The 25,388-nt window shown below is 33.7% G+C and overlaps 3 protein-coding genes across 3 annotated transcripts; 1 reads left to right on the forward strand and 2 right to left on the reverse strand.

Moving 5' to 3' along the window:
* The first annotated feature begins 596 nt into the window (after positions 1–596).
* On the forward strand, positions 597–2,654 carry LOC128555257 (deoxyribonuclease-1-like). Its single transcript, XM_053537095.1, has one exon. It carries the CDS (start codon positions 845–847, stop codon positions 1,844–1,846), a length of 1,002 nt encoding a protein of 333 aa, XP_053393070.1. The 5' UTR covers positions 597–844; the 3' UTR covers positions 1,847–2,654.
* Positions 2,655–6,222: 3,568 nt separating this feature from the next.
* On the reverse strand, positions 6,223–7,992 carry LOC128555258 (uncharacterized). Its single transcript, XM_053537096.1, has 3 exons — positions 7,751–7,992; positions 7,384–7,521; positions 6,223–6,680 (listed from the first exon to the last, which is right to left on the reverse strand). The coding sequence occupies exons 1-3, from the start codon at positions 7,905–7,907 to the stop codon at positions 6,415–6,417; spliced, it is 561 nt and encodes a 186-aa protein (XP_053393071.1). The 5' UTR covers positions 7,908–7,992; the 3' UTR covers positions 6,223–6,414.
* Positions 7,993–9,644: 1,652 nt separating this feature from the next.
* Positions 9,645–24,571, reverse strand: LOC123562870 (uncharacterized). The gene is made up of 12 exons (XM_053537097.1): positions 24,438–24,571; positions 18,159–18,245; positions 17,955–18,028; positions 17,291–17,332; positions 16,519–16,589; positions 15,489–15,771; positions 14,866–15,192; positions 14,034–14,432; positions 13,519–13,797; positions 12,855–13,160; positions 11,724–11,969; positions 9,645–9,932 (listed from the first exon to the last, which is right to left on the reverse strand). Coding segments are annotated over exons 1-12 (2,256 nt in total). The 5' UTR covers positions 24,440–24,571; the 3' UTR covers positions 9,645–9,792.
* Between the last annotated feature and the right edge of the window lie 817 nt (positions 24,572–25,388).

Below are 25,388 nucleotides of genomic sequence, written 5' to 3' on the forward strand. Positions count from 1 at the left end.
ATTATTATATCTTGATACCGGTATGCAAGAAAAAGATTCTGTCACTGGTTATAGGTGCAGATGGGAATATCCGGCTCTCGGGCAACTGTTTAGGCGGTAACTCGGTAGGAACCTCGTTACCGCCTAAACAGTTACCCTCGAGGCCGGAAATACCCATCTGTACCTATAACCAGTGAAAGAATCTTATATTCTACCGTCAGAAAACGAAAGTATAAACAAAACGTCAAATAAAGTTTTGGAAACTTTTCAATGTTTTGAAATTAGATCTGTTCATGCGAACTTTAATGACCATGATCAGTGTTTTAATTCAGTAAGATCGAATATTTCACTACAGAATATGTCTTAAATAACCCAGCCGGTGTTAATTTGCCTCGCCATCTCATATTATTTTCACAAAGAATGTAACTTTTTAGTTGTGCAGAGTTTGCCACTATTTTCTCTGCTAACAAGTTAAAAGTCAATTACTCAAAGGGAAATCAACACTAGAAGTGACAATAAATTAATCGTACAGAGTTGTTGATACTTAGAAAAGAAAAGTCTATTTCCGTTTATGATACCTGGGTAATTATCTTAATTACACACATAAACCGTCGTTTACTACCAAGGTGTGTATATTTAAGGCGATATGTATATACATAAGTTGTATACATAATGTCAAAAGTTATGCTTGACATCCTTGAACAAACACTTGAACTTATCACAGGATCAATAAAAGTACTGTTATAAAGTTACAAATATAGCACATTTGCTGACTATAAGGAAGAAAGAACATTAAAAGCGAAAGGATATTACATTAATTCATATAAGTCACTATATAAGAGAAACTGAAAGAAAGTGTTACAGCATGAGGAACAATTATGTTCAATGTTTGTGTTTACTTCTTTTAGTATCACCAATATATATTTCATTGTCAGTAAATGGAGAAACGGGTCATTTAAAAATAGGAGCCTTCAATGTGCGAATATTTGGTGCCAGTAAAATGGCGAAGACCAGCGTGGTAAATGTGCTTGTGGACATAATAATGAGGTATGACATCGTTCTTATACAGGAAATACGTGATGCATCTGGAGATGCAATAGAACAGCTGCTAGATAAAATCAATGAAAAAAGTCCTGAAAACACATTCGCTATGAAACTTAGTCCGAGACTTGGGCGAAGCAGTAGCAAAGAACAGTACGCCTTCCTCTATAGAGAAAAGTCGGGCTTAAAAATAGATCGTGATTATGTATATGATGATGGAGATGAAACACTAAATACGGACACAACTAAGGTTGATACATTTGAAAGAGAACCGTATGTTGTTTTGTTTGAGTCTTCAGCAACAAAGTTAAAACGATTTGCCTTTGCAGGTTTGCACATTGCGCCGTCAGACGCAGTTAAAGAATTGCAAGCACTAGAAAATGTGTTTGATGATATTAAAACAAAGCTGAACATCGACGATATAATGATTATGGGGGATTTCAATGCGGATTGTTCCTATGTTCCAAACTACAAATGGGAAACTATACCGATAAAAAGTAATCCGTCATATACTTGGTGGATAGGCGATGAGGCCGATACAACGGTTGCAAATACCAATTGTGCGTATGACAGATTCGTGTCCACAGGTCAAGGGTTCGAAACAGGTGTGGTCAATGGCAGCGCCAGTGTGTATACATTCGATAGAGCTTTTCAGTTAAACCAAACATTTTTATTAGATGTTAGTGACCATTATCCTATAGAATTTGAGCTTATAAACGACTCGGAGACAAGTGATGCCCAGCAAGACTGTGTGTCTAACATGCTATTATTAGTTATACAGTGTGTGATATTACGTCGTCAATTTTACCTTTTAAAAGTATTTTAACTTTAATCGATTTTATTTGATAAATGCAATAGGCATTTTTTTATGTAAAAAAAAAATGAACATAGGCAAATCCATACTTAAAGAAAGGCTAACATTTTTCAAATGCTTGTTTTGAGGGTGCATAATTAACTATTTTCAATCTGTCAGTTTGTTCAAGAAATGAAGACCAATTTTTATTAGGTAAGAGGATTCAGGATTGGGATATAATGCAAATAAAATAAAAAAAATATAAAGATATAAAGCTCTCAGGCTAATCAACGTGCAGCTTGTAAGATCTGTTGACATTTTACTGAAGCACGGATGCAGTGAACAAAACGAGCAAATAAATAAACACAGTTGGCCGCCTTGGAACTTTGCACATTTCATCAGACTCGATAAAAAACGAGTCAGCTCTGCTATTACTTTGCTTTGCTGGCTTTCTTTGCTGCCCGTAATAATAAATGCTGTTATTCGTTCCAAGGAGAAACAAACTGAGACATCAGACTGGCAATGGAAGCATTGACATGTTTTTATTTGTCATATCTACTAATGCATTTTCATTCAGTAAGGCGGAGACATTATTTAAGTATCAATTTTAATAAGTCAAATCAAATTTATGTGTCTTTAAATGAACAGCGCAAATAAAACCATCTTTCATCAAAACATTATAAAATTCGCAGGCCTTTCTGTTCATACAAATAAGAAGCAGTTTGTTTTATTAACTTCTATTAATTTATACAAAAGGCCATAATAGGCCTATGTCGCTCACCTGAGGAGCAAAGTTTAGTCAATATCCTTTAAGCAGTTTATTAAAATTTATTTAACGTTTCTTCTTTTTTATTAGATCCTCTGATTTTTGAAAAAATCTACGAGGTATTGTCGTCACTTGATCGTCGGCGTTGGTTACAATTTTTGTTTATGTCCGCCTTTTCTCAAAAAGCACAAGAGCTATAGCTTTGAAACTTTGCACACTTGTTTGTCATCATTATGTGACTAAGTAGGCCGAGAAACGTCCACCAAAGGAAAATATATGACAGGCATAACTAAACTTCTTTTTAATTACCTGCGTGCAGTTCTACTTGAATCAACAAACTTGAGAGGGTATGTGTACCCAAATGCTCTTGATTTTATTGGCCTTACACACTACACTTCATGGTGATAATCTAAGTTTCACTGGAATTCCTTTAAAGCTGTTGAAGTAGCTCACAGAAAAAAATGGGTATGGGTGTTCTTTCTACACAGAAAAGAATGTGATAGGCACAACTACATTTTATGGTGATCATCTGTATCATGTATGGCGTTTCATTGGAATCCCTTTTTACCTGTGAAAATAGTTCGCTCTATAACTTTTGCAAACTAAAGGGGCTTTTGGTGTGCCAGTGCCAACATTCGCCCTCCCACCACCAAACAGTCTCGCACTACTAAACTTCATTGTGATGACCTGTTTGGAGTCATATCCCTAAAACCTGGAAGTAGTTCGTTCCGCTAACCAAAGACCACATGACTAACCGCTTGATTGACCGGCCATAAGTTGACTTCTAAATTCGTTTTCTGGGGTATAAATCAATGGGACCTATGTGAACCTAAGATCACAATCACATATATATTAAACAAATTAACAAACCTGATCCAATAAGTACATAAATCACCAGGAAGTTAAATATAGAAAATATGCATAAACGTGATAAGTACTTCCTTGTTTTTACCATATTTGTACCAGTACGAACATGTTCTATCTTGCTACTGTTCTTAACCCTTAGCCTGCTAAATTTCTAAAATGGACTTTTCCATCATTCAGTTTGGGCAATACCATTTATTATTCGAAGGGATGTTCACTGAAAATTTACTAACTAAATAGCGAACAGTGCAGACCATGATCAGACTGCACGGATGTGCAGGCTGATATTGGTCTGCACTGGTCGCAAAGGCAAAACCAATTGCCGCCAGCAGGCTAAGGGTTAATAAATCGACCGACGTTGTGGCATATCGAATCAATGCTGAATTAATATTTGTTTTTTTTTATACATGTCAGTTGATGAATACTGTTGGTGAAACTAATACTGTTGGTGAAACGAATATTATTCTTTTTGTTGTAGACAAATATTCTGTTTCATTGTTCAAATTTTACAGCGATTGGGTTAATGAAATTTACTTTGACTACATAGTTAAAGTGCTGTTATTACTATTCGTTTCAGACTCAACGTTTATTCAATCCAAGTGTATACAAATTGTGTAAACTTTTATTTAAATATTTGTAAATATTTCATTCTGGTTTCAATCCCTATACATATTATATTCTTTTCCATATTATTACATTACCACGTGTGTTTGTATAAAGTTATGTTGCGCAAGCAAGCTAGGTAGATGAAAATGTTAGGATATTTAAAATTACTCAATATGTGGTAAAATGTAAATATAATACCATAAAATATCAACAATTATGATGAAAGAAAAGATATAGGCAAAGCATAAAATGAATAAAAAACGAAGAATATGAATAAGTGCAATATTAAAAAACTCTAGACGTTTGCTTAAGAAAATGATTTTTTTTTAAATCCTCACAAATGATTTAGCATATAGCAATGTCGGTATATCGTGGTACGAAAAATGGAGGTCTGCATCAACTGCGCGACGTTTTCGATAAAGAGATGCATGAAAGGGCATGTTCGCAACATACCTGGTGAAAACAAGTCCTTACTGATTAGCTGAGCCTGTATCAGTTGAGTTTCAATAGACCTACGTCACGAAACAAATACGATTGTTCGTTAGGCAAACCAAGATCTAACTTAAATGCAAAAGAAAACAATCATACACTTTTCTCATGGTCAGAACCATCTCTTTCATATTTTATATACAGTCAAAATTTCGGAAAAATATAGAAATGTTTCTTGAGCCATATATGGAACTCTTCTGCTGATTTTTAAATCTTTTTTCATGCAGAACTAACAAAAGTATTTGTACTGCATAAAATTGTTTAGGTAAACAAACTAGCATGTTTTCTTATAAGACATTCACATCGTGATGGACTATTCCGTATGTTCCTTACACACAACCGACTGCTTCGAGAATCTAATGAATTCTGTATATATACTTGTAAGAAGGGCTATGCAGAAAACAAAACACCTCTACATAAAGTTGTATCAGTATATTTAATCCACTACAGATTGTTATTAAGGTGTTACAAAATTTCATGCAAAATATGTATCAATTCTACAATATTACCATAATATGAGACTTACGCATTACAAATACAAAAGACTTAAAACGAAACTATAGAAATGTACTCATTAACCTTCACTGATATAACAGATTGAAAACAGTGTCATTGTCGCTTGTTTGCCATTAATTTACAAGCAGTTTTAGATATACTGCATGAACTTCTTGATTTCAGGGCATGTTTGTATAATTGAACTAAAATCTGCACTGATATTCTTTACATTCTACTGTTTATAAAAGTTTAAATCTACAACAGCAAATAAAACCACATCATTGTGATCGATAAACATTTGTCTTGCGTATCAACAAACTTATTTGTAGGCATTTTCAGTAGCAACCTACTAGCTGCACATTATAGGATTCTTTCACTAGTTGTAGTTGCAGATGGAAATCGGTAACGCAGTGCTGTCAAGTTAACAAGTGAACAGTTAGCCGAAAGCAGGATATGCACATCTGGACCTTCTACAAGTGACTGAATCTTTTTCTTGCGTATCAGTTTCAACCAAAATAGTAAAAATAAAATCAAACAAATGACTTTCTTATGGCACTTTTTCCTTGCATTAGCGTGTTAACAAAGCGCACGAAATTTTCGTGCGTAAAACGGAAGTACGTCCTGACGTTACGAAGACATTTAAACATATTTATATCGAAATCAACACCAAATCAGAATTTTACAAGTATACATATATAACACAAATACGGGGAAAAAAACAACACCCCCCCAAAAAAAAACAACAAAAAAAAAAACTACGTTTTGGTTCTGCTTTTGTTTTATCAACTGCAGTGAAACGATGTGTTTTTTGCCATAGAAACAAAGAGGAACTCTTAATTCTGATGTTTTGTGAAAGATAGCATTTATTCTTTCACCATTTGTACATACGTTTATCTTATTTTAATCTCTTTTCATTGTACTACATAATGTTTATGCTACTAAGAATTAATTTGTTCACAATACGTTATTTTGATTCATGTCTTTCACTTCACTGTCAATGTTAGAATGAATTTTTACATTATTATGTTAGAGGACCATATGTTAGACTGGCTATAGCCAAATATGTTATCAACTTTAAATGAAGTTATTATTATTATTATTATAATAAGTACTGCACGAAGATGGAGTTTCCAGCAACGGATCACCGGAAGTCCTAGTCCGGAATGCAAGAGAATGATACGGAAGAATGATACGGGACACTTTTAACTGTAATGGTTAATGATTATGGTTAAAATTATTGTGTTCTACATTGTAACCTGATTAGTTGCTAACAATAATTGTAATTGGAAAAGATTTATATTTGTTTTAGATGAAGTTTTAGATGGAGTTTCCACTCTCATTAGTTGGAAGTTAGTCAAACATGTTATCAGCGGTGTGCATTTTAATGTTTGTTTTCATTGGATGTCAACCGATGATCCCTTCCATGTGGCGGAGAAGACAAGGACCGCTCGTCAGAATTGTTTTTCAGGCAGCAAGAAATATCGAAGATGTCGCTAAGTGTAGTCTCGGAATGACACTTTGCAACACTTGGGTAGTTCATCTCCTTTGTCATTGGTTTTGACGATAGCGTGTTTGACAGAGCTTTGTGTGCTTCTGGGTTGCCAGTCTGCATTGGATCTTGACATGTCTGAGAAAATGTCTTGCATTCTGAAATATAGAGAATCCTGTAAATGATCCATATACCCAATACTTTTCTTTACTCCTATGACATAAGATATTCGCTTTAAGATCACGCTGATTATTGTAAAGGAGGATTTCATAAAACACTGTGTTGCTCAGAAAATGTCATTATATACTTAAAATATGGTAAATGTTACGTACTTTTCTGACATTGTTGTTTTATAATGAAACCGTTAGGAATATTGAAATTCTGATAATGTTCGTACGTGAAATTTTGCATTGTAGTTGTTAACGAAAAATATATTTCAGTATAAATATTTACTTTTTGACCATTTATTAGCTTGTTTCAATTCTTAACTGAATACAGAAGACACAAATATTCGGAAACAGGATCCTAAGTTTATCAATATTATGGCTTCTAGTCACGATCAGCATATTCAAAAAGTCTGCGGGAATAAATTAAGCTGCAAACTGCTGTTAATTTATGGATGGCTTTGAGGAGACATATAACAAATTGTAAAGCCATTTGAAACACATTTTTCATTCCTTCAAATAATGGTTCATGTATTAAGAGACAGCACATCAGACCTCTTGCCACTAAACCCATTCTTTCTGAAAAAAATAAATACTCTTACATAAAATCAACCATTTAACTCTACAATCTCTACCACTTTTTTCAGTCTCTATAATAATCAAGACATCAAAACTCCTCGTCTATATAATTTTTTACCTGAAACATTTGCAAAGTGCGCCGCTTGTGCACCGGGTTCCCCATGTTTCCATCCGTAAATTTTATCTTGTTTTGGATTAAACAAGGGCATCAAATGGCACTTTGAATATCTTGCTGTCCGTCTTCTTACGCTTTTATCTGGAAGACAATTAGATAATGAACACTTTTCAACTTAAGTTACAGATACTTCATGCAGTGTCAAGAATATAGCGCTGAAATCTGTTATCTTGTACATTCAAACGCAAAAGATTGATTGAAGCGTTTCTTTTTTCTTTTGTAAATTAACAATATTTATATCTCCTAAAACAGGACGTTAAACACGAGATACGGAACACATTTAAAGTTACTCGATAAAAGATATATACACCTTTTGGATGTTCTGGTCGTGAAGGTTTGAAGAACACATTTGTAGCTTTTGGAGTTTCGCACAAGTTATTATCAGGAAGCTTAGCCGTTCCGTCAGCAGTGCCAGTTTCATCATGATAGTGTTTTACCAGTTTTCCTAAAGCAAGTCTATTCGGCATACCTGTTTTCACCTTGTCATCTGTTAAATATCAATAGCCATGTATGCAATCGTTTGACATATTACCTGAACTGTTTCAATAGTCTTCATGAGATACATTTTAACTTTTTGATCTACAGCGAAATAATTCATCATCAATAAAGTGTATGTGTATTTGTTATTTGCAGAGGAAAGGAATCCTCTTCAGAACCTTTTCCTGAGTAAGAGGTAATCTGCAAATCACCTTGGATTGATCATGAAAGACTAGGAGAAAGATAAATCAATGTACATTGCAAAGAGCGTGACATTGTAAAATACAAACAGAAAACTTAAAGTGTTGATATTCTTACCTACTTTCACTGTTGTTAATATTATTAGATAGCAATTTCAAAACAGATTCGTACAGTTTATAATTTAGCTTAAATTCATCTGATTTATTGACCATGACAACTTGGCCGCAGAGACCAAGGATACAAAATGTCCAATCAAATAACATTTACCGGACCCTGAAGTCCCCAAACCAATGCCCTCGTCTTCAAAATTTGTGATTTCTCGAACCTCCGTATTTGAGAAGACACCTTCCGACCCAGAATATATACCACTTTCCGAGTCCATTACAGATCCATTGCTCAATTGCCTGAAATTGAAGGGATGATGCAAAGGAAAGAAGCACGTATTTGTTAAAGCTATATAGAAGAGAAAGTTACAGGACAGCGTTTCATTTTATTATTTAACAAGTTTTGTGGTCTTGTTAATGCTTTTATTTTCATTTTTCAATGATCTAAGGTTGTTTGGCAAGCCGTCTATCGTAACTGCTTGTAATGTGTATTAGCAAGTGTGTTTAGTCACATCTTCGATCCGAGTGTAAGTGATTTCAGTTTGTGGATAGAATTCAAGCGTTTGATAGGTTACTTCGTATTCGCACCACTCCTTAATAACTTACTTCTCAAACTACTGAACATTCATACATCTTCAGAGTCTAGGTGAATGCAGTTTGGTTAAAGTAAGGCTTATGCATATCATTTACATTTTACAAATCGTTGCCAGCTTTCTATATAACTGTATATCACAAGATGTATAATATTTTAGTAATAAACTTTATAATACAGGGTGATTTTAAAACTAGTAACACTCAGCCTACAAATAAGTTAGGCACATTCTGTTTAGAGTAGATAACTTACATGTAAATGTGTTTAAAATAAGTGAAATATAAAACAATTGTATCTTACCTTTTATAGCCTATCGTAGAAACGTTTGGCTTTGGATATTGTACAGAAGCTGATGTTTTATTGCAAAAATCCACATCTTTATGAACTGCTCCTTCAGTACCAGACAGTGTTTGGGGTAAAGTATCTGAATAAAAATACATTTAATACTTTCATTAACTTTGTATTAATAAGTAAATAAAATGCAACAAAACGTATATGTATTTGAATTATAGAAGCAGACTGCTATAATATTATAGATATTTTCTTTATTACGCAGTGAAACAATTATTTAATGGGAAGTAAAATATAAACTAATAAAACTTAAAAATGTAATTTGAATACAGTTGCTTCACACAATATTTGTACATAATTACGAAGTCTAAATTAAGATACACATATAAATCTAATTCAAAATACACTGATTAAGAAACTATCAGGGTTTACATAGTTCCTGCTTGTTTTCATCTTTGGTGTAACTGTCTGATTTTTACAAAGATGTCTTAAACTAATCAACTGTTTTAATAAAAGACAATAATTCAATGCGATCGATTGAAAACTGCTAGTTATACTTTGACCTTACAAGCAGTAATACTTGTTTTGGTTTGATGCATTTGGTGTGAATCTTTGTCATTTTGCTATGAAAAACACAAACAAATACTAAAACTGACACTGGTAGATGCTGGTCACCTTATGCTCAGCTTAGATTAGATTGGTATAGTAATACTTGCAGTCGTACTCTGGCAGATCAAAATTCATTTCAAATTGATAGTGGAATACACACTTATTTTCTTGCATTCTTTGCAACAACCTAGGACATTCATATCTATTTGATAAGGAACCTGAAAATCCAGGACATCATAAAAACATCGTTAATGAGCTGCCTAACATTGGAAAACATATGTAGGTATTTGTTCTATTTACGGTAAAGAGTCCTACACTTCGTCGCTGTGTCAGATAACTACTAATTTATACGTCTGTTTAGTTTATAAGCTTTTGGAATGATTAAAAATCAGATGTAATGCTATTTATATATGCGTGAAATAATCAAGAATATTGTGCAAAATGATGTTTACCTATTTACGACAATGGCGGTTATGTCGGACTATAATTTCACGCGCAGCGAGTGAAATTATTTTACGACTTTCGCCGAGTGTATAATATGTTAACGATTTTGTCAAATATTCATTTAATGCTGAATCTAAACAGTAGATAAAATATATATGCTCTTTTGGTCGTAACAAAATTTGAGTCATGCACTTAACGCGGCATTAGGTAGGGTTTAACAGAGAGCAATAAATAATTTTATTTTCAAATGACAACGAAATGTAAACAATGGTATGTCAACAATTTGAATATTTATATATATTTGTTATTGTTGACATATCAAAAACGGCTTTAAGACTAATTGACAACGACGTTCTTCATATTAATAATATGTATACGAAGATGCTTTGGAAGCACATAATGGAACCAAGCAAAACAATAGCAGACCCGGTTTGATGGAGTCTGTTCATGAGAAGTAATGGAAAGAGTACCAAAAATAAATAGTAAGTTTGAAGGCTTTCGCATTTTTATTTAAAAACAGGACTGTGGAGTAAGTAAGACGCTGACGGTGACGTCTTTGCAAAAGATAAAGAGGATATTTGTTTGTTTCTATGTAAGATTGAAACATATTTCTCCGAGTGAACACCATATGCAATATTGAGAAAATATAAATCATGTTGTTCACGTGTGAAATATATTTTAAGATTTTCAATCGTTTTGACAAAATTATTCCCATTCTACCTACGCAAAGTTACATGCATTGCGTCATGACGTCATAATGTCGCGGCGTCAATATATCTATGTTGTAAAATTGTCAATTAGTTCTTTGAAGTTTCCAGTTCTTGCGAAAGAGCATATATCTTTATATTCTTATAGGTATTTACAGACATCTTACCTGTACCTTAATGAAGTACATTTTGCAAAGAGTTTCTGATTATTTATAATTCATATTATTTCGCATTTGAGTGCAGTTCCGTACTAGTGAAAAACAAAATTGACATTTTCACTGATTTGAAACAATGAAAATGGCAAGTTTGTTTCACATATCGATTCCAGTATTTCGCAGAAAAGCCTAAAGAAAGGACTAATCGGTTTGGTTAAGGTATTAATGTTGATACGAATGATTAAATTTCCATACGATGCAATTGTATAAAACTTGAAAGATTGCCTGTGTCAAAATTAGCATTACAATAAATATAGGGGCTTCCGCGGCCGAGTGGTTAAGGGCAATGACCGCAAAACACTTGCCCCTCACCGATATGGGTTGAAACCTCGCTCCTGACGTTGAATTCTTTATGAAAGGAATCCATCCAGCTGGCCCACGGAAGGTCAGTGTTTCTACCCAGGTGCACGCCCGTGATGAAATAATGCACGGAGGGGCACCTGGGGTCTTCCTCTACCGTCATCCTGTAAAGTCGTCATATGACCTATAACTGTGTCGGTCTGACGTTAAACCCAACAGAAACAAAACAAAAAATGAATTCTTTAAAGCATTTAATGAATTAATTGTTGCTGTATCTCTTTTGTCTAGTGTGCTCATCCACTAAATAGTTAACTATTTGATTCAATTAATAAATTTCAAGTACCAGCTTTAATCTCTTCGACTACATGTTCATAACCGCTCCGCCTCAAAGCCATGATAACTAGACCCACAGTATCCACAGAAAGCCTGTTCATCATGCACTGTGCTCTTGTTCTTCGACTTGATACTCTTTCAAAATCAGAAAAGTGTAGTTTCTGGATCGTCAGGTCATTCATCCAAGTTTTCAAATGAAGTGGGTCGATTTCGTCCACGATGCGGTCGTTCAGTAGTATGTTAAAAGCAAGCAGATCTAGCAGAAACAAATATATAGTAACGTTTAATTAGTATAACTTTTCAAATATGTCCATAGCCATAAGTTAATTACAGGTTTGCATGCATAAATTGCACAACGGTACTTAGTTGAATTTTACATCGCATCTTTGCCATTGAACTTTTGACTCTTGTAGAACGCAAAAGAAAGGGCGAGGTACTTAATGTTAAATTGCTATAAATTTATGCATTTCATAATATAGTTTTACAAAGAAAGGAAATAATGTAAATATAAGAAATGAACTATTTTTCGTCATGCAAGAACGAAGAACAGGATGCAATGTAATAATCGCTAGCGCGCGATTAGGATTGCCGATCTATTTTGTTCTTCGCATGAACACGAAAAAATCATTCATTCTATGATTAAACTTTTGTTTCTCATGTTTTCAAAGCAAATAGATAAATCAAGTAACGGTGTATAACGAAATATTTCTTATGCAACAAAATCAGTTTCGTTTATTTAATCACTTTTGCATTTTGTTAAAACATTTTTTTCTGAATAGAGAAATATGCCTTAACTAAAACCGTTAAGGCAATTGGGTTTTTGACATCAGGTTCATTAACACTCCAAATTTGTGAATATCTGGATTTTAGCACGTAAAAAGGTGTGCAAAGTATAGACACTTTTAGCTTGAGAAACAGAGGCTTATCTCCAGGCAATTTTCTCATGTCTACTGACATATAGTCTCAAATCTATACGGAGTATCAAAAGGTCATAGCAATCAAACGTTTTACCATTATCTCTACTGAAAAATCACTGTAAGTATGCCGAACAAGAATTCAATCAAAGCCAAGTATTTAGTCTTTCGACTGACAAACGTATCGACCAACACATCTATATATTCCTACATTTTAACATAGTTACCTCTCTCAGATAAATATTTGCTTTTCTTGCTGGACAAAATTGCATTCCATATATATTTCTGTGAGACTTTCAACTGATCCCAAAACCAGGATATATCATCCTCTTCTTGTAGATAACGTAGAAGCAAATCGATTCGACATCTTCTTGATTTGCACATTTGTAGCTCTCTTTGCAGCTGATTTGAAGTCTTAGTCTCTCTTGAGAAAATTGTTGGAGTAAAATACCTAATGTCAATTTCTTCCTTTATATAATCTTCATGTTCCAAAATATCAGAAATGCTCAATGACATTGTATCTTCGATATCATCTGGAAAGAAGATCGTTTTTCCTTAATAACTGGTAAATTTTGACTATTAACACAATTTATTCATACATTGAAATATACTATAAAAGTGTTTTCAAATATCGTTAAGCAGCAATTTTTATGCATAGTACTAAGCAATTTCTTTTGTTCTTCTCATTCATCGCATGATAAACGATCGTTTATAGATTGTGTTTCGGGTTAAATGAGTGAATCATAGTTTCCTTATCAGTAAATTAGACCTTTATGAACCTGTTGCAACTTACTACTTGATTTCTAAAAATGATTTAAAAATTTTAACCATGTATTATATAAAATAAGCATCTTGGTGTTGAAGTTTTGAATATATATTGTTTTAAACAACCTTGTGAAACTTCTTGAAGAAAAGCAGAATTCCCAGACTTCTGTATGTGTTTTTGTAGGACACAAAAATATATTTGTGGAATTTCCTTCTGAAGGAGAAAATCGAAGAGCTTTTGGTTTCGTTTCTCTGCTTTGAACTGGTTTAAAGTCACCAGCTGCTCCTTCCCGGGCAAATTCTGTTCGCACATCAGCTCTATTAGTTTATCTATGTCATGTACGTGTTTTGGAAACAACTTATAGTTCTTGAGTATGCTGTTTCTGTTAATTACGCAAAGACAGTCTGAAAAGGAGAAAAGGAAACATCCATACGATAAGCTATAATATGTATTGTAAAATACATGCACCAGTAATTATTGACAGGTTTTCTTTAAAACTGGTTTAGTTAAACGCAAGTATCTCAATTTATATTCAGTTCAAATCATAATGTACTTTTTGAAAATTCCAGTATGTTTCTCACCAACGTATTTATTCAAAATATGTTATTTTTTATTAAAAAGTAATTAATGTCTACATTACCTTGGCCTTGATGTAAATTGTCCCCATTTCCGTTTTCATCAGCCACTATCTTTATTTGAAGCTTAGTCGGACCTAACCTTTTCAGTTCTGTCATATCATGCTCATCCAGTAGTGACAATAGCCACTGTAAAGCTTTACCTTCTTTACAGGCTTTGAAAACCCGATAGAGAGAATCTCCTTGTGTAGTTCTGAGGTGGATAACAACTGACGAAATTGTCAATTTCTCAAAACTGCATCTACATTCCTCTACTATATTTTCCAACCATTCTTCATAGTTAGGAGCATTTTCATAAAACGTTTTTACGCAGTTCCGTTCTATATGTCGAAGAAGAGCCTGCTGCTTGTTTCCTTTGATGTGACATCTTACGCGGACTAAAGAGCCTACTTTTACCTGCGGTACTGCAAACATATTAAGAAATATCTGCATGTGTGTTTAGATAGGTATATATGCAATCATTACACTAGAAAGCTGAGATTTTGTGTTCGAGTTTGTACAGTCTTGGGATTTACGGATGGAATATGTTTCAAAAGAACTTTGGCAAAAGATATAAGATTTTTCAAATACTTGAACTCTTTTTTTGTTGTAGTAGAAACAACTAAAAACTGCTCAAAGTCTGCAAATAACTCAAATAATCAAATACAAATAGTCACGTTCTACCCTTTCTGTTTTTCAATAAGACGCGTTATTCTAGAGGTTCAATTATGTATTCCAATACAATGGGACATAGATGTACAAATGTATGTGAAGATAAATTCATCATCTGAACAACGTTTATAACATAAAGTGGGTAACTAAAGCTGGTTTCAAAGAAATGGCAGAAAATTATATTACCTTCAATGCTTTCCTCTTTATGTCTGCATGTGTATTCTTCATATAGCTTTGGATAGGCATGAATCATTGGTTGGATTATCTTCCTCATTAGAGAACGATCGCCTCCAGACTTGCGGGCATGATTTACTTTGTTCATATAGCATGCTACTCTGTCTCTTCTGCACGCAATTGCTGAAATATCTTCGTGGTCATTAAACGAAATAGCTCCGTTTTCTACCAAGTCATCTATAAAGTATTTGGGTTCCACATTTTCGTAAATAGAGCTCTTCATCTCTTTTAAAAATCCTGTCAGTTGTTCCTCTGGCGGATCGTTTTCAAAGCTGGTTTCTGTAAAAGTATTAAATATAAAAATCTAATGTTTATTTCCAAATTGGCAAAGACCCTACAAAATTTTTGTGTTGAAGATGTTGTACAGCTTAGCTTCATTATATTTTCTCACTTTATGTATCTTATGTATGTACATGTGCACTCCAAATATTTATAATATATCTACGTAGAACAGGAATTCAGATGTGCAGACCTTACTATGTACGAATTCACTACCTGGATATGAAATAATATATCTGTACAAAGCGCGACACAATTAATTTGAAAATGATTTTACCCCATGCATATAATACAACCTGGAAACATTTCAGCTAATTTCTCAACAACATGACATTGGTCTGTCGCATGTAGTGAATCTACAAATTGTCTTAAAATCTTTGAATCTTTCGACAGGGCGACATAATGCACTTTCTTTATCAGCATATCAACTCGACGGCTTCTGTTTGGAGTCTCCCTGCATGTTTCATAAAACTGACTATCGATTGCATCTCTTTGGTACAGGTGGTCTTCAACCTCATGTGGATCTATTTCTGATTTCAGATACTTGTAATGGATACGAAGAGAATCCGTACTTATATCCTTCACAAAACAGAAAAAAGAAGAGAACAATTAGCTCTTAAATCCACGTCAACGCAGTGACTAATTTTGATACATGCATCTTTCCTGCTTCGTCTTACCCGTAATGGTGTTTCTCTTGTTACTCTGGCTTCTGCAGTCATCGAGTACATACTTTTACGGTTCCATTTGTATTGATTTACATATCATTAAATAAGCATAAATGTGATTTACAATTTGTTCTTGTGGTTACTTGGTACGTATGTTAGGGAATCACCTGGTGAGATGTAATTTCATTTACACTGTCTTGTAATATATGAACATGGTGGGGTTTAAAGAGTGAGATTTAGCGCCAGTAAATAAGTTCAAACTTCCCAGCTCCAAGTCGGTGCAATATTGTGTTCCCTTTTCAGGTTTGTGTATGTGCATGTGTATTACTTCTAAATTTAATTACTTCATGTCAAGTGCACACGTATTCGTCCGTTGTGTACATGTTTACATTTCCTTGAACCTGTATTTCAGTGTGGTATTGTGTGGACTGTGTTCGTTAAACATGTCTTTTCCTGCTGGACTTTTGTCCTTGTTTTTCGTATAACCGCTAAAGTACTTACTTCATGAGCATGCACGAATGATTTCAAAATTAAACATAAGAAATTACAGATAAAAGCTTTAATCGGTTAGTAAAATACTTCAAACATTCGCAATATTTTCTGACAGAACGCCAAAGTGTTGCATTTTAAATTAGTTCAGTATATATAAATTGTAAATTACCTGATGTTTATGTTGAGACATGGAATCAAGCAAGTCTGCACATACTGGTGTTTCCATATCAGACACATCATCTTTAATATAGCCGGAAATATAACTATAAGCATTATGCTTTCTTAAACAGAAGAGAGTGCTGATTTTATATGAAAGTCATTGTCAAGTCATTCATAACTTAAGAATATTTATAATCGAAAAACTATTGTAAAAGATTTGGCAGATTGAATTTTAAGGAAATGGCTAACTATCAAGGTATTTTAGTGTTTATAACGTCACTTACACACTATTGATCCATAAATTTATAAATGTGAAAATAATTTAACCAGTGAAAGATTCTTATATTCTAGCATCAGCAAAAGCACGGGAAAATCCTATCTGGCATGCAAGAATTAGTTATATTGAAACTCTTGGTATAAAGACAAAAGCTATGTAATAAAAACGAAACAATATTTGGCCTAGTTAGTTCTCTTTTCTGTTTAATCATATGTTTTGTATATTGTATAACAGCTGGCTTAAACTGGGGTTATTTCAGAGAAAGCAAAATTTCAGACAATTATTGAGCATAAAAGGATGTATAAACACAATGCTAACCGTGGTTTGTGACAAAATACTATTTAAGATATTATTTTTAAACGTATACAAATCCGTCACAGTTAAGTCATCAAATCAGCAATTAACACCAAACTACTTTCAGTTCAATAAAAAATTTGAATAAGAAAATAGCTTTCTGCTTAATTTTGCTTATTATTACACCGTTCTAGACAAATAGAGCATTTACCTCCCCTTAAAAACTCCACGTAAGAGAAATAAGCACTGTCATCTGGAAAAAAGAAAAGAAAATAATACAGAACATTGGGTTTGAAATAAATGATTTCTACTTACAAGGTATTGCAGTATCTATTTATATTGCCTTTTGAAATTATACATACCATTGTTGGTTTTGCTGGTTTTAAAGAGAGAAAACGACCTATACTTTCTTGAGACCGTTCGGAAACAAAAATATCATGCAAAGCCTCAACTTTTAGATTTTGTTTTAAAACATAAACATTTTAATCCTCAAATCGTTTCACCGACCATATATTATGAACCTTTCGGAACTGGAGAACTTTATTTATGTATCTTTTCAGGATTGGAAACCGAACCGTTTTAGAGCGACAACATCTAGCGCTAAACAAATATGTGTGGAAACCATAACTACTGGGGGTGATTTGTACTTTTCACGCTTTGTCTTTAAGTGTTGGTCATACAGTGTACAACAATTCAGGTACGGTAGGATCACCACCGACCTTCTACAAGGGCGCATTGTAACTCAATACTCGCACGAAAGTGCTAAAATAGGTTATCGAACCGTGCAACAGTGGCGGCGATTAAGTAATTAAATATAACACAGTAGAGGTTTCCGATTATATGTAAGCAGATGCAAGAAAATGTATTACGCTTACCGCTGTTGGAGCGGGCACTTCTTGGTGTTTCACATTTTTTGACTGGTGGTTCAGGTGATCCGGCACATGTAATACTGCAAGAAATCTTACTTTCATTACATCATACAGTGTTGCTGTTTGAAATTTTAATATGTAATGATTGGATATCCTACGAATATTAGTTAAATTTGAAAGTGATATGTTAAGACAGCAAAAACATCGTACCTCTTTTTGTGTTTCCTTTTTCCATAGAAAGCTGTTTTTGTTTGAGACGTACTCATTTCGCTGGATTGGATCATGTCAAATCTATACCTGCATATAAAAATTCATTAATAAAATCTGTAAAAGATCCTTTGGAAGCAACCAAGCACAATAATAGCAGACTCGGTTTGATTAAGTCTGTTCATTAGAGGTATCCGAAGGTGCAATACCTCTCACGCGCCCCTCCCCTAGCACCGGCTTTAGCGGAATGCTATTACAAAAATATTGAATGGACTCCATTATCCCAAAGAAACAAAAATGTAACAACACTTTCACCATATATTCATTGAAGATTTACTCAACTTGCTCATGATGCACATTGCTTAAATATTTTCACGTCATCCGTATCCGATATAAAAAGTTTCTTTTTTATCTCCAAATTCGTAACTTTGTAGTGTTTACATTTTTTATACGGGGGGGGGGGGGGGGGGGGTATCCGGAGAATCCGCCTCGATGCTAATATATGATATTATATCGAGTTTCTTAATTCAGAAGTGCCTAACAAGTTAATATCAAGTAGTCGTAGATAACCTGGCAGACATATTACACATGTTGGGTGTCATTTAGATTCAGTGTGTATACCGTCGTCATTTAAATGTTTATTATAGAATATAGAACGCAATAATACAGCATTTTTCTGCTAAAACTGCCTCATGTGCTAAATATAACGAATTTGAGGATCCGTTTAACTGGACGGAATCGTGTGTTTGTGATTGTACGCAACAGAACGTAGGCATGCAAGGAAGCTTATTGTATTCAAGTCTACTAATTCTGTTCCTTCCTGATTTCATACACATTCGTTCAAGTAAAAATTGTGACATCATATTTTTTGCTCTAGCGCATTTCGATGTTATGAAAAATATGTACAGCCAGTCAGTATAACATGTCTTCCTATCAAAAATAAAACATATGGTGAAGTAATGCTACATAAAAAAAAAAATCTGTTTGGAAAAAAAAACAGCACCCTCTGAAAATGCTTCCATGAATGCTGTTGAGACAATAACGCGTTTGTAGATATTTACTCAATGAATACAAGCAAAACCTGAAAATTCACAATGGAAGTGTGCTAGATCTTTCCACACTACATTTAACATTTAGCAATTTTTCTTAACCAAAAATATAACCCTCACATCCTTATTTTAAATTATATCACACATCATCTGTACATCATTGACTACATTTTGGACTTTTTCTCAAGTAGTACTGAGAAGTCACTTCCTGTTTGGTGCCAACAGTAATCAAATCATTAGCTACAGATTCAATACTATACTCAATCACATCTGTATGTTTTGTTTGTATCCCTGCCAGATGTCTACAAATTGGACACAATGGTTACTGGTTATTTGATTTTAATCAAACATATCACCGATAACTTTCAGAAGTATATAAATTTAACCGTAACGTTCCTTTAAAGAAGCGCCTTAAAATTGCATTCCCATCTTAGTAATTATACATGACTTGCATGAAAAAGTGCAATTACCTAGAGCTACTTAAAATACAAGTTTCAAATTACAAAGTGACAGTGGCGTATATAAGGCCAAGACAATTTGTTTTTTCTAAACACTTTAATGAGTGAAGTTAGTTTTGTTTGTTTTGGATTAACGCGTTTTTCAACAAAGTATTTTAGTTATGTAATCTAACCAGTGTTCCTAGATTCTGTACCAGTACAAACCTGTTCTCCGCAAGTAACTGCCAACTTCCCCACATGAATCAGAGGTGGAGGACGAATGATTTCAGTCGCAATGTCTTTTATCAAATCGTCACGGAGAACATACGCCTCGCCCAGGGCTCGAACTCACGACCCCGCGATCCGTAGATCTGTGCTCTCCCTATTGAGCTAAGCAAGCGGTCTTGAATGAAGTTAGTAATAAGCACACTCAGTAGTTTTGTATTGCGTTTAGACCACACTTTGATTCTACATTCATGTATATTTTGAAAAACTATACTGAAAAATAAACTGACTGAGTACGTTTGCAGATGAAGTTATGAAAGCACATTAATTCAGTAAGGGCCTACATTGTCACCTTGTAGTTTATCTGTATTGTACCAGTATTTCTTTTACGAAGATCATGTGGTGGGAGAAAGCAGATTACAAGGTTTTGGTGGGTCTCAAATCAAATGTTACATTATAGGTACACGTTGAACGTATCAAATTTATGAAATTTAAATTATAATATACTGATATATTGATATATTGATATATTTAGCTGTTTTTAATTGAAATAGTTTCAATATTAACGTGGATGCTTTACATCATTTTGAAATTTACTCAGCCAAATATCATTAATTTTTATAAGTAAAAAGAATATGCAACAAAAGTATGTTTAGCGTTGCATCGTGAAAGTTAACCTCGTTCTTATTTTCGCTGATTGATAATGCGCCTCTAATATCGCGCAAGATATTGACTGCAGAACCCATGCATATTTCGCGGTACAAATCTGATTATTTACTGAGAAACACTTGCAGAATATTATCCGTTGTGAGGTTAAGAGCATTTCTTATCCCAGTTTAAAGCTACTCGCTCACAGTTTGGGTGAAACTTTTCAACATGTTCATTTCCAAGTTTGGAATAGAATGTATATAAGACACTGAAAAATGATAAAGTGGGTGAAAACAAAAGTTAGATATTGGCACAAATGCAAGAAGAATGTAAATTTTTCTTAATGAGAATATAATGCAAGCATTTTATGTTTGCACCACTAGCCACTTTCAGAGTTCTCACTTTTCATGGATTTAAAGCAGTCACTTTGCTGTTGTCATAATGTTACTGCATCCTAACAAAATTCTTTGGTGAATTCTATACCTTAGAATGAATAATTGTGACTTTTTAAAAATTAGGTTGGTGTAGGAAAAATATTAAGATAATATTAAAGCATTGTCTGATTTTGTTGAAATTCCATTAAAATATTGACCACAGATTGTTTAGTCTGTGAGAAATTTCATCACCGTGCTTTTTGTAACACGAAAGACCTTGGTAAAATATTGAGGGACTGTAGAATAGAAGATTAGGTCAGCATTTTTTTTATTTTCTGGTTTACGGGAGATTTTTCAAAAAAATGGCGGTGGGGGGGGGGGGGGGGGGGGGGGGGGGGGGGGCAAATAAAAATAAAAATAAAAATCCCAGTTTTGGGCAGTCGACCATATATTTTAAAATAAAACGTCCAAAAGGATACAATTTTTTATTTTTTATACACCACAGAAAACAAAAGGTTGCAAGCTTAAATTGCATACACACTCACAAATAAACTATTCTGAACTGGTTTATATCTCATTATCTCAGTATACTGTTGTTTTCCTTATGTGTAGCTTGTATGAATAATGCCATTTTCAAAACCACCAAGGATATGTATTATTTGTGTTTTTGTATGTATCTATTTTGTAGTAAAACAGACTTGTGGAAACATTTTTCATAATAAAATATACCGATACCACAGTTGACGTATCATAAGAACATTGCATAATGTTTATTATATAAACATGAATAAAAACTGCTATCAAAATGGGGATATGCAATGACTACTTTTAAATTAGGTTTGCATCCTGCATACATGCATATTAATTGGCCGGAGATGCAAAGTCTTAAAAGACAAGCATTGTCATACTAGAAAGCAAATATTACGAATTGATAAATATTATGCATACTGGCTTTAAAATTAAATGGCTTTGGTTAAGTTTCAGTGGCTTGAATGTTGTTTTATATTTTGCCGACTGCCAGTGCCACCTATATTGTACGACAAACCGAAATCTGAATTTTGGTTCAGCTAAAATGTCTACAAAATAACAACCTTATCAGCTGATGTTCAACCAACAGTATCGGAGATTTATAAGACTCTTCACTGAGATGGGACTTGGACTTAGTAAGTTATGAGTCCTAAAAAATATTTATTACTGGATATGTCATTATGTGTTCCTCAGTGTCAAAGGCACATGTGGCATATAGTGTCTGAATGTTTGTCCCAAAAATGCATGTACTTTCAAAGGATCTTCATACAGATTTTATCGGTATTCTTCAAGTGAACATGAGAATATTGCTGGGAGTTTCAATTGTTTGATAATTATCTTTTGAGTTACAGTACCTGGCTGACCTTTAGTCAAACTAATTTGACGCGATCCTAGGAAATATTGAGATAATCTTTTCATATGGACAATATCTCCACTCGCATTAGATTGTCCGTCACACATATTAAACAACCATTAATCTGACTGTCCAATTATTTTGACTAGTTTGAAATTTTTTTTCACGTCAAGCATTTGCAGGGACATGTGTCATTTTACATTGAAACTGCACTTTGTTTTGAACAGAGCTACTGAAAATTGTGGTATAAGTTTTTTTTCTTCTCTAACCCTCAAGACTTCAAAGTAAAAACAAAAATGTGTTTAACAAGTTGATACTCACTTTTACTCTTCTATTTTGCCATTTCTTTGGTTCCTTTCCTTTTAATCAATTTCGGTATTTTTCTGACGGTCCCACATGAATTTGATCGTTGTCCAATTATAATATACAGACAACAAATCTCATACATGTGATACGCCAGATTTTTCAACGTCTGGACAGCGTCGATAGTGAAGGTCATTTTCCGTTGGTGATTATTCCTAATGAGCTTTAGGTGCTGTAATTTCTATTCAGATCCAATTTGTTTACAATACTTGTTATCTCTGCCAACTTATTCCAAAGATTATTGTCTGTTAACTTGTATATTTTTCCTATTTAATTTCACACAATTTACATCCATTTTTCATGCGTCTGGTGATCTAGGTCAAAAACCTTCACCTTATAGTTAAACTTTTATTTTGGCAGCAGCAATTATGGACGGTCAGCGGGTAATGAAAATAAAAGTACTGAAAATGACTTTTATTTTTATTTTGTCAAAAAATAGGATCGGCGCTCCCGTAAACCAGAAAATTAAAAAATGTTGGCCTTAGTCTCAGTATTCTATGTTCACAAGCAGATTGAAGGAAAGAAGATATATGAATTAGGTGGACCGTAGTTCAGCCCGTATACCTGTAAAGCGGATGCGATTATACATATCTATGTTTGGCGTTTCGACATTCTTCTAACGATAATGTATCAATTACGAGCACCTAGTTTTTCGTTCATACCGAAGAATGTTGAAATCGCATACGGACTATAGGCAAATTAATTAAACACGGAAGTGTCCTGTTGTCAATACGGATCCACTACATTACACAGTTTTCGTAACCTTGCATTGTGCCATTGTGTCAATATAACGTTATATGGACTAAAGTCTAGTTCAAGTGACTTTAAGAAGACAAAGTCGATGAATCAAGAGGTTTCAATGTTTGCGCATTCTCTCTTGCTTTGATAAATTATGTGAAAGTATGTGAAATGTATATTAGAACTAGAAGAATGGTACACTAAATAGTCCTTTTATATACACTGTCAGAAACCATGTAATAATCTGTTCAAATCAAAATAGATTGAATATAAAGCGTTTAAATACCATAGGCCGGCAAACAGCTTTTACACTCCATTCAAGTGAAAAATAATGTAATACTTAAACAAACTTAACGTAATAACTATGTAATAAATACATAAAAAGAAGGTCGACTTCTAATGAAATAGAATACGCTCTGTTGAAGGTGAATAGGTTTATTTTCAATCTAATTAGCCATTAAAACAAATATACAAATATAACGGAGGCTTTTCAAATTACTGAAATTTTGAACAAAGTTATAAAAACAACACATTATTTAATACAAACAAATGTAATATGATTAATGCGTCGAGCGTTTCTGTAATTTAAAGATGAGAAAATAACTTTTTATACATGAAAATAGATCTTACATGCATTTTTTCGAGCGTTTCTGTAATTTAAAGATGAGAAAATAATTTCTAATACATGAAAATAGATCTTACATGCAATTTTTTCGAGCGTTTCTGTAATTTAAAGATGAGAAAATAATTTCTAATACATGAAAATAGATCTTACATGCAATTTTTTCGAGCGTTTCTGTAATTTAAAGATGAGAAAATAATTTTTAATACATAAAAATAGATCTTATATGCAATTTTTTCGAGCGTTTCTGTAATTTAAAGATGAGAAAATAACTTTTAATACATGAATATAGATCTTATATGCAATTTTTTCGAGCGTTTCTGTAATTTAAAGATGAGAAAATAATTTTTAATACATGAAAATAGATCTTACATGCAATTTTTTCGAGCGCTTCTGTAATTTTAAGATGAGAAAATAATTGTTTATACATGAAAATAGATCTTACATGCAATTGTTTCCATTGATACGTTGAAATACCGTATAGTCTTGTAATTATTACATATATGCTTAAAGTAAATTTCTCCGTGTAAAATAGAAACTTTGGCTGGGATTTCCCTTATACTTTTAACTTGATGTCATTATGCCTTACACTGTTACTAAGGCTTAGTCATGTAAACAAAACAAAAAAGATATCGTTTAATTTATATTGACAGAGAAGGTCAACAAGCTTACTGTATGATTGCGTCAGCGCTTCACCTACAGTAGATGAACAAAAAGGTGGAAACACACTAAATGGTATGGGGGTAGTACTTGAAAAAACACACAACAAGCTTACGAGCGAAAAGACAAAATTTAAGACACATAATGATAAGGTCGTGTGGAGCAAAAATGCGCACTTTGTTTGTTTTGTCCATGTGTGTGTGTGCGTGCGTGTGCGTGTGCGTGTGTGTGCGTGTGCGTGGGTGGGTGTATATGTTGATTGTGTGCGCGTCCGCGTGCTCGGTTTTCGTTTGGGGAGGCTGCGTTTTTAGAACGTGGCTTTTCCTGTTGTACATTCTTCCTTGTGTTTTTTTTTCTACGAGGGGTGTTGAAAATATCCGGAAAAGTGCTCTTATATCTTTATGTCTTATTTTGCTAGAATTTGACTATATGATGGATAAGTGCATAATGAATGAGATAACTTAACTACCTTATAATTTCAGAACATGCCCATTAGTAACTTATCGTCTCTAAGGCAACGTCAATGCCTCTAAAGCGGTCCAAAGTCATTAAGACGCTGTCGTATCACACATGATTGATCAATACAACTCGTGATTACCAGTGGTTCACGCCATTTAACGCATTTCTACACCTACGAACAAATAAATAGACAATATTAGGTTACTGTCTGAAAAATGCGAGTTGCTGAAAATATATTAGGCGAGACTCTGTCGAGCCATATATGTTTTCGTAGACG

This window comes from Mercenaria mercenaria, chromosome 2 (assembly GCF_021730395.1).
Source record: "Mercenaria mercenaria strain notata chromosome 2, MADL_Memer_1, whole genome shotgun sequence".
Lineage (NCBI taxonomy): Eukaryota > Metazoa > Mollusca > Bivalvia > Venerida > Veneridae > Mercenaria > Mercenaria mercenaria.

Excerpts from the sequence above, each read along its gene's own strand:
- LOC128555257 (XM_053537095.1), top strand. The coding sequence starts at position 845 with ATGAGGAACAATTATGTTCAATGTTTGTGTTTACTTCTTTTAGTATCA.
- LOC128555258 (XM_053537096.1), bottom strand. The coding sequence starts at position 7,907 with ATGCCGAATAGACTTGCTTTAGGAAAACTGGTAAAACACTATCATGAT. Across the intron at positions 7,522-7,750 it reads ACGACCAGAACATCCAAAAG|ATAAAAGCGTAAGAAGACGG; the intron begins GTGTATATATCT and ends ATTGTCTTCCAG. Across the intron at positions 6,681-7,383 it reads GCACTTTGCAAATGTTTCAG|AATGCAAGACATTTTCTCAG; the intron begins GTAAAAAATTAT and ends TCTATATTTCAG.
- LOC123562870 (XM_053537097.1), bottom strand. Across the intron at positions 14,433-14,865 it reads TAAAGAGGAAAGCATTGAAG|TACCGCAGGTAAAAGTAGGC; the intron begins GTAATATAATTT and ends ATATGTTTGCAG. Across the intron at positions 13,161-13,518 it reads TCTTCAAGAAGTTTCACAAG|ATGATATCGAAGATACAATG; the intron begins GTTGTTTAAAAC and ends TCTTCTTTCCAG.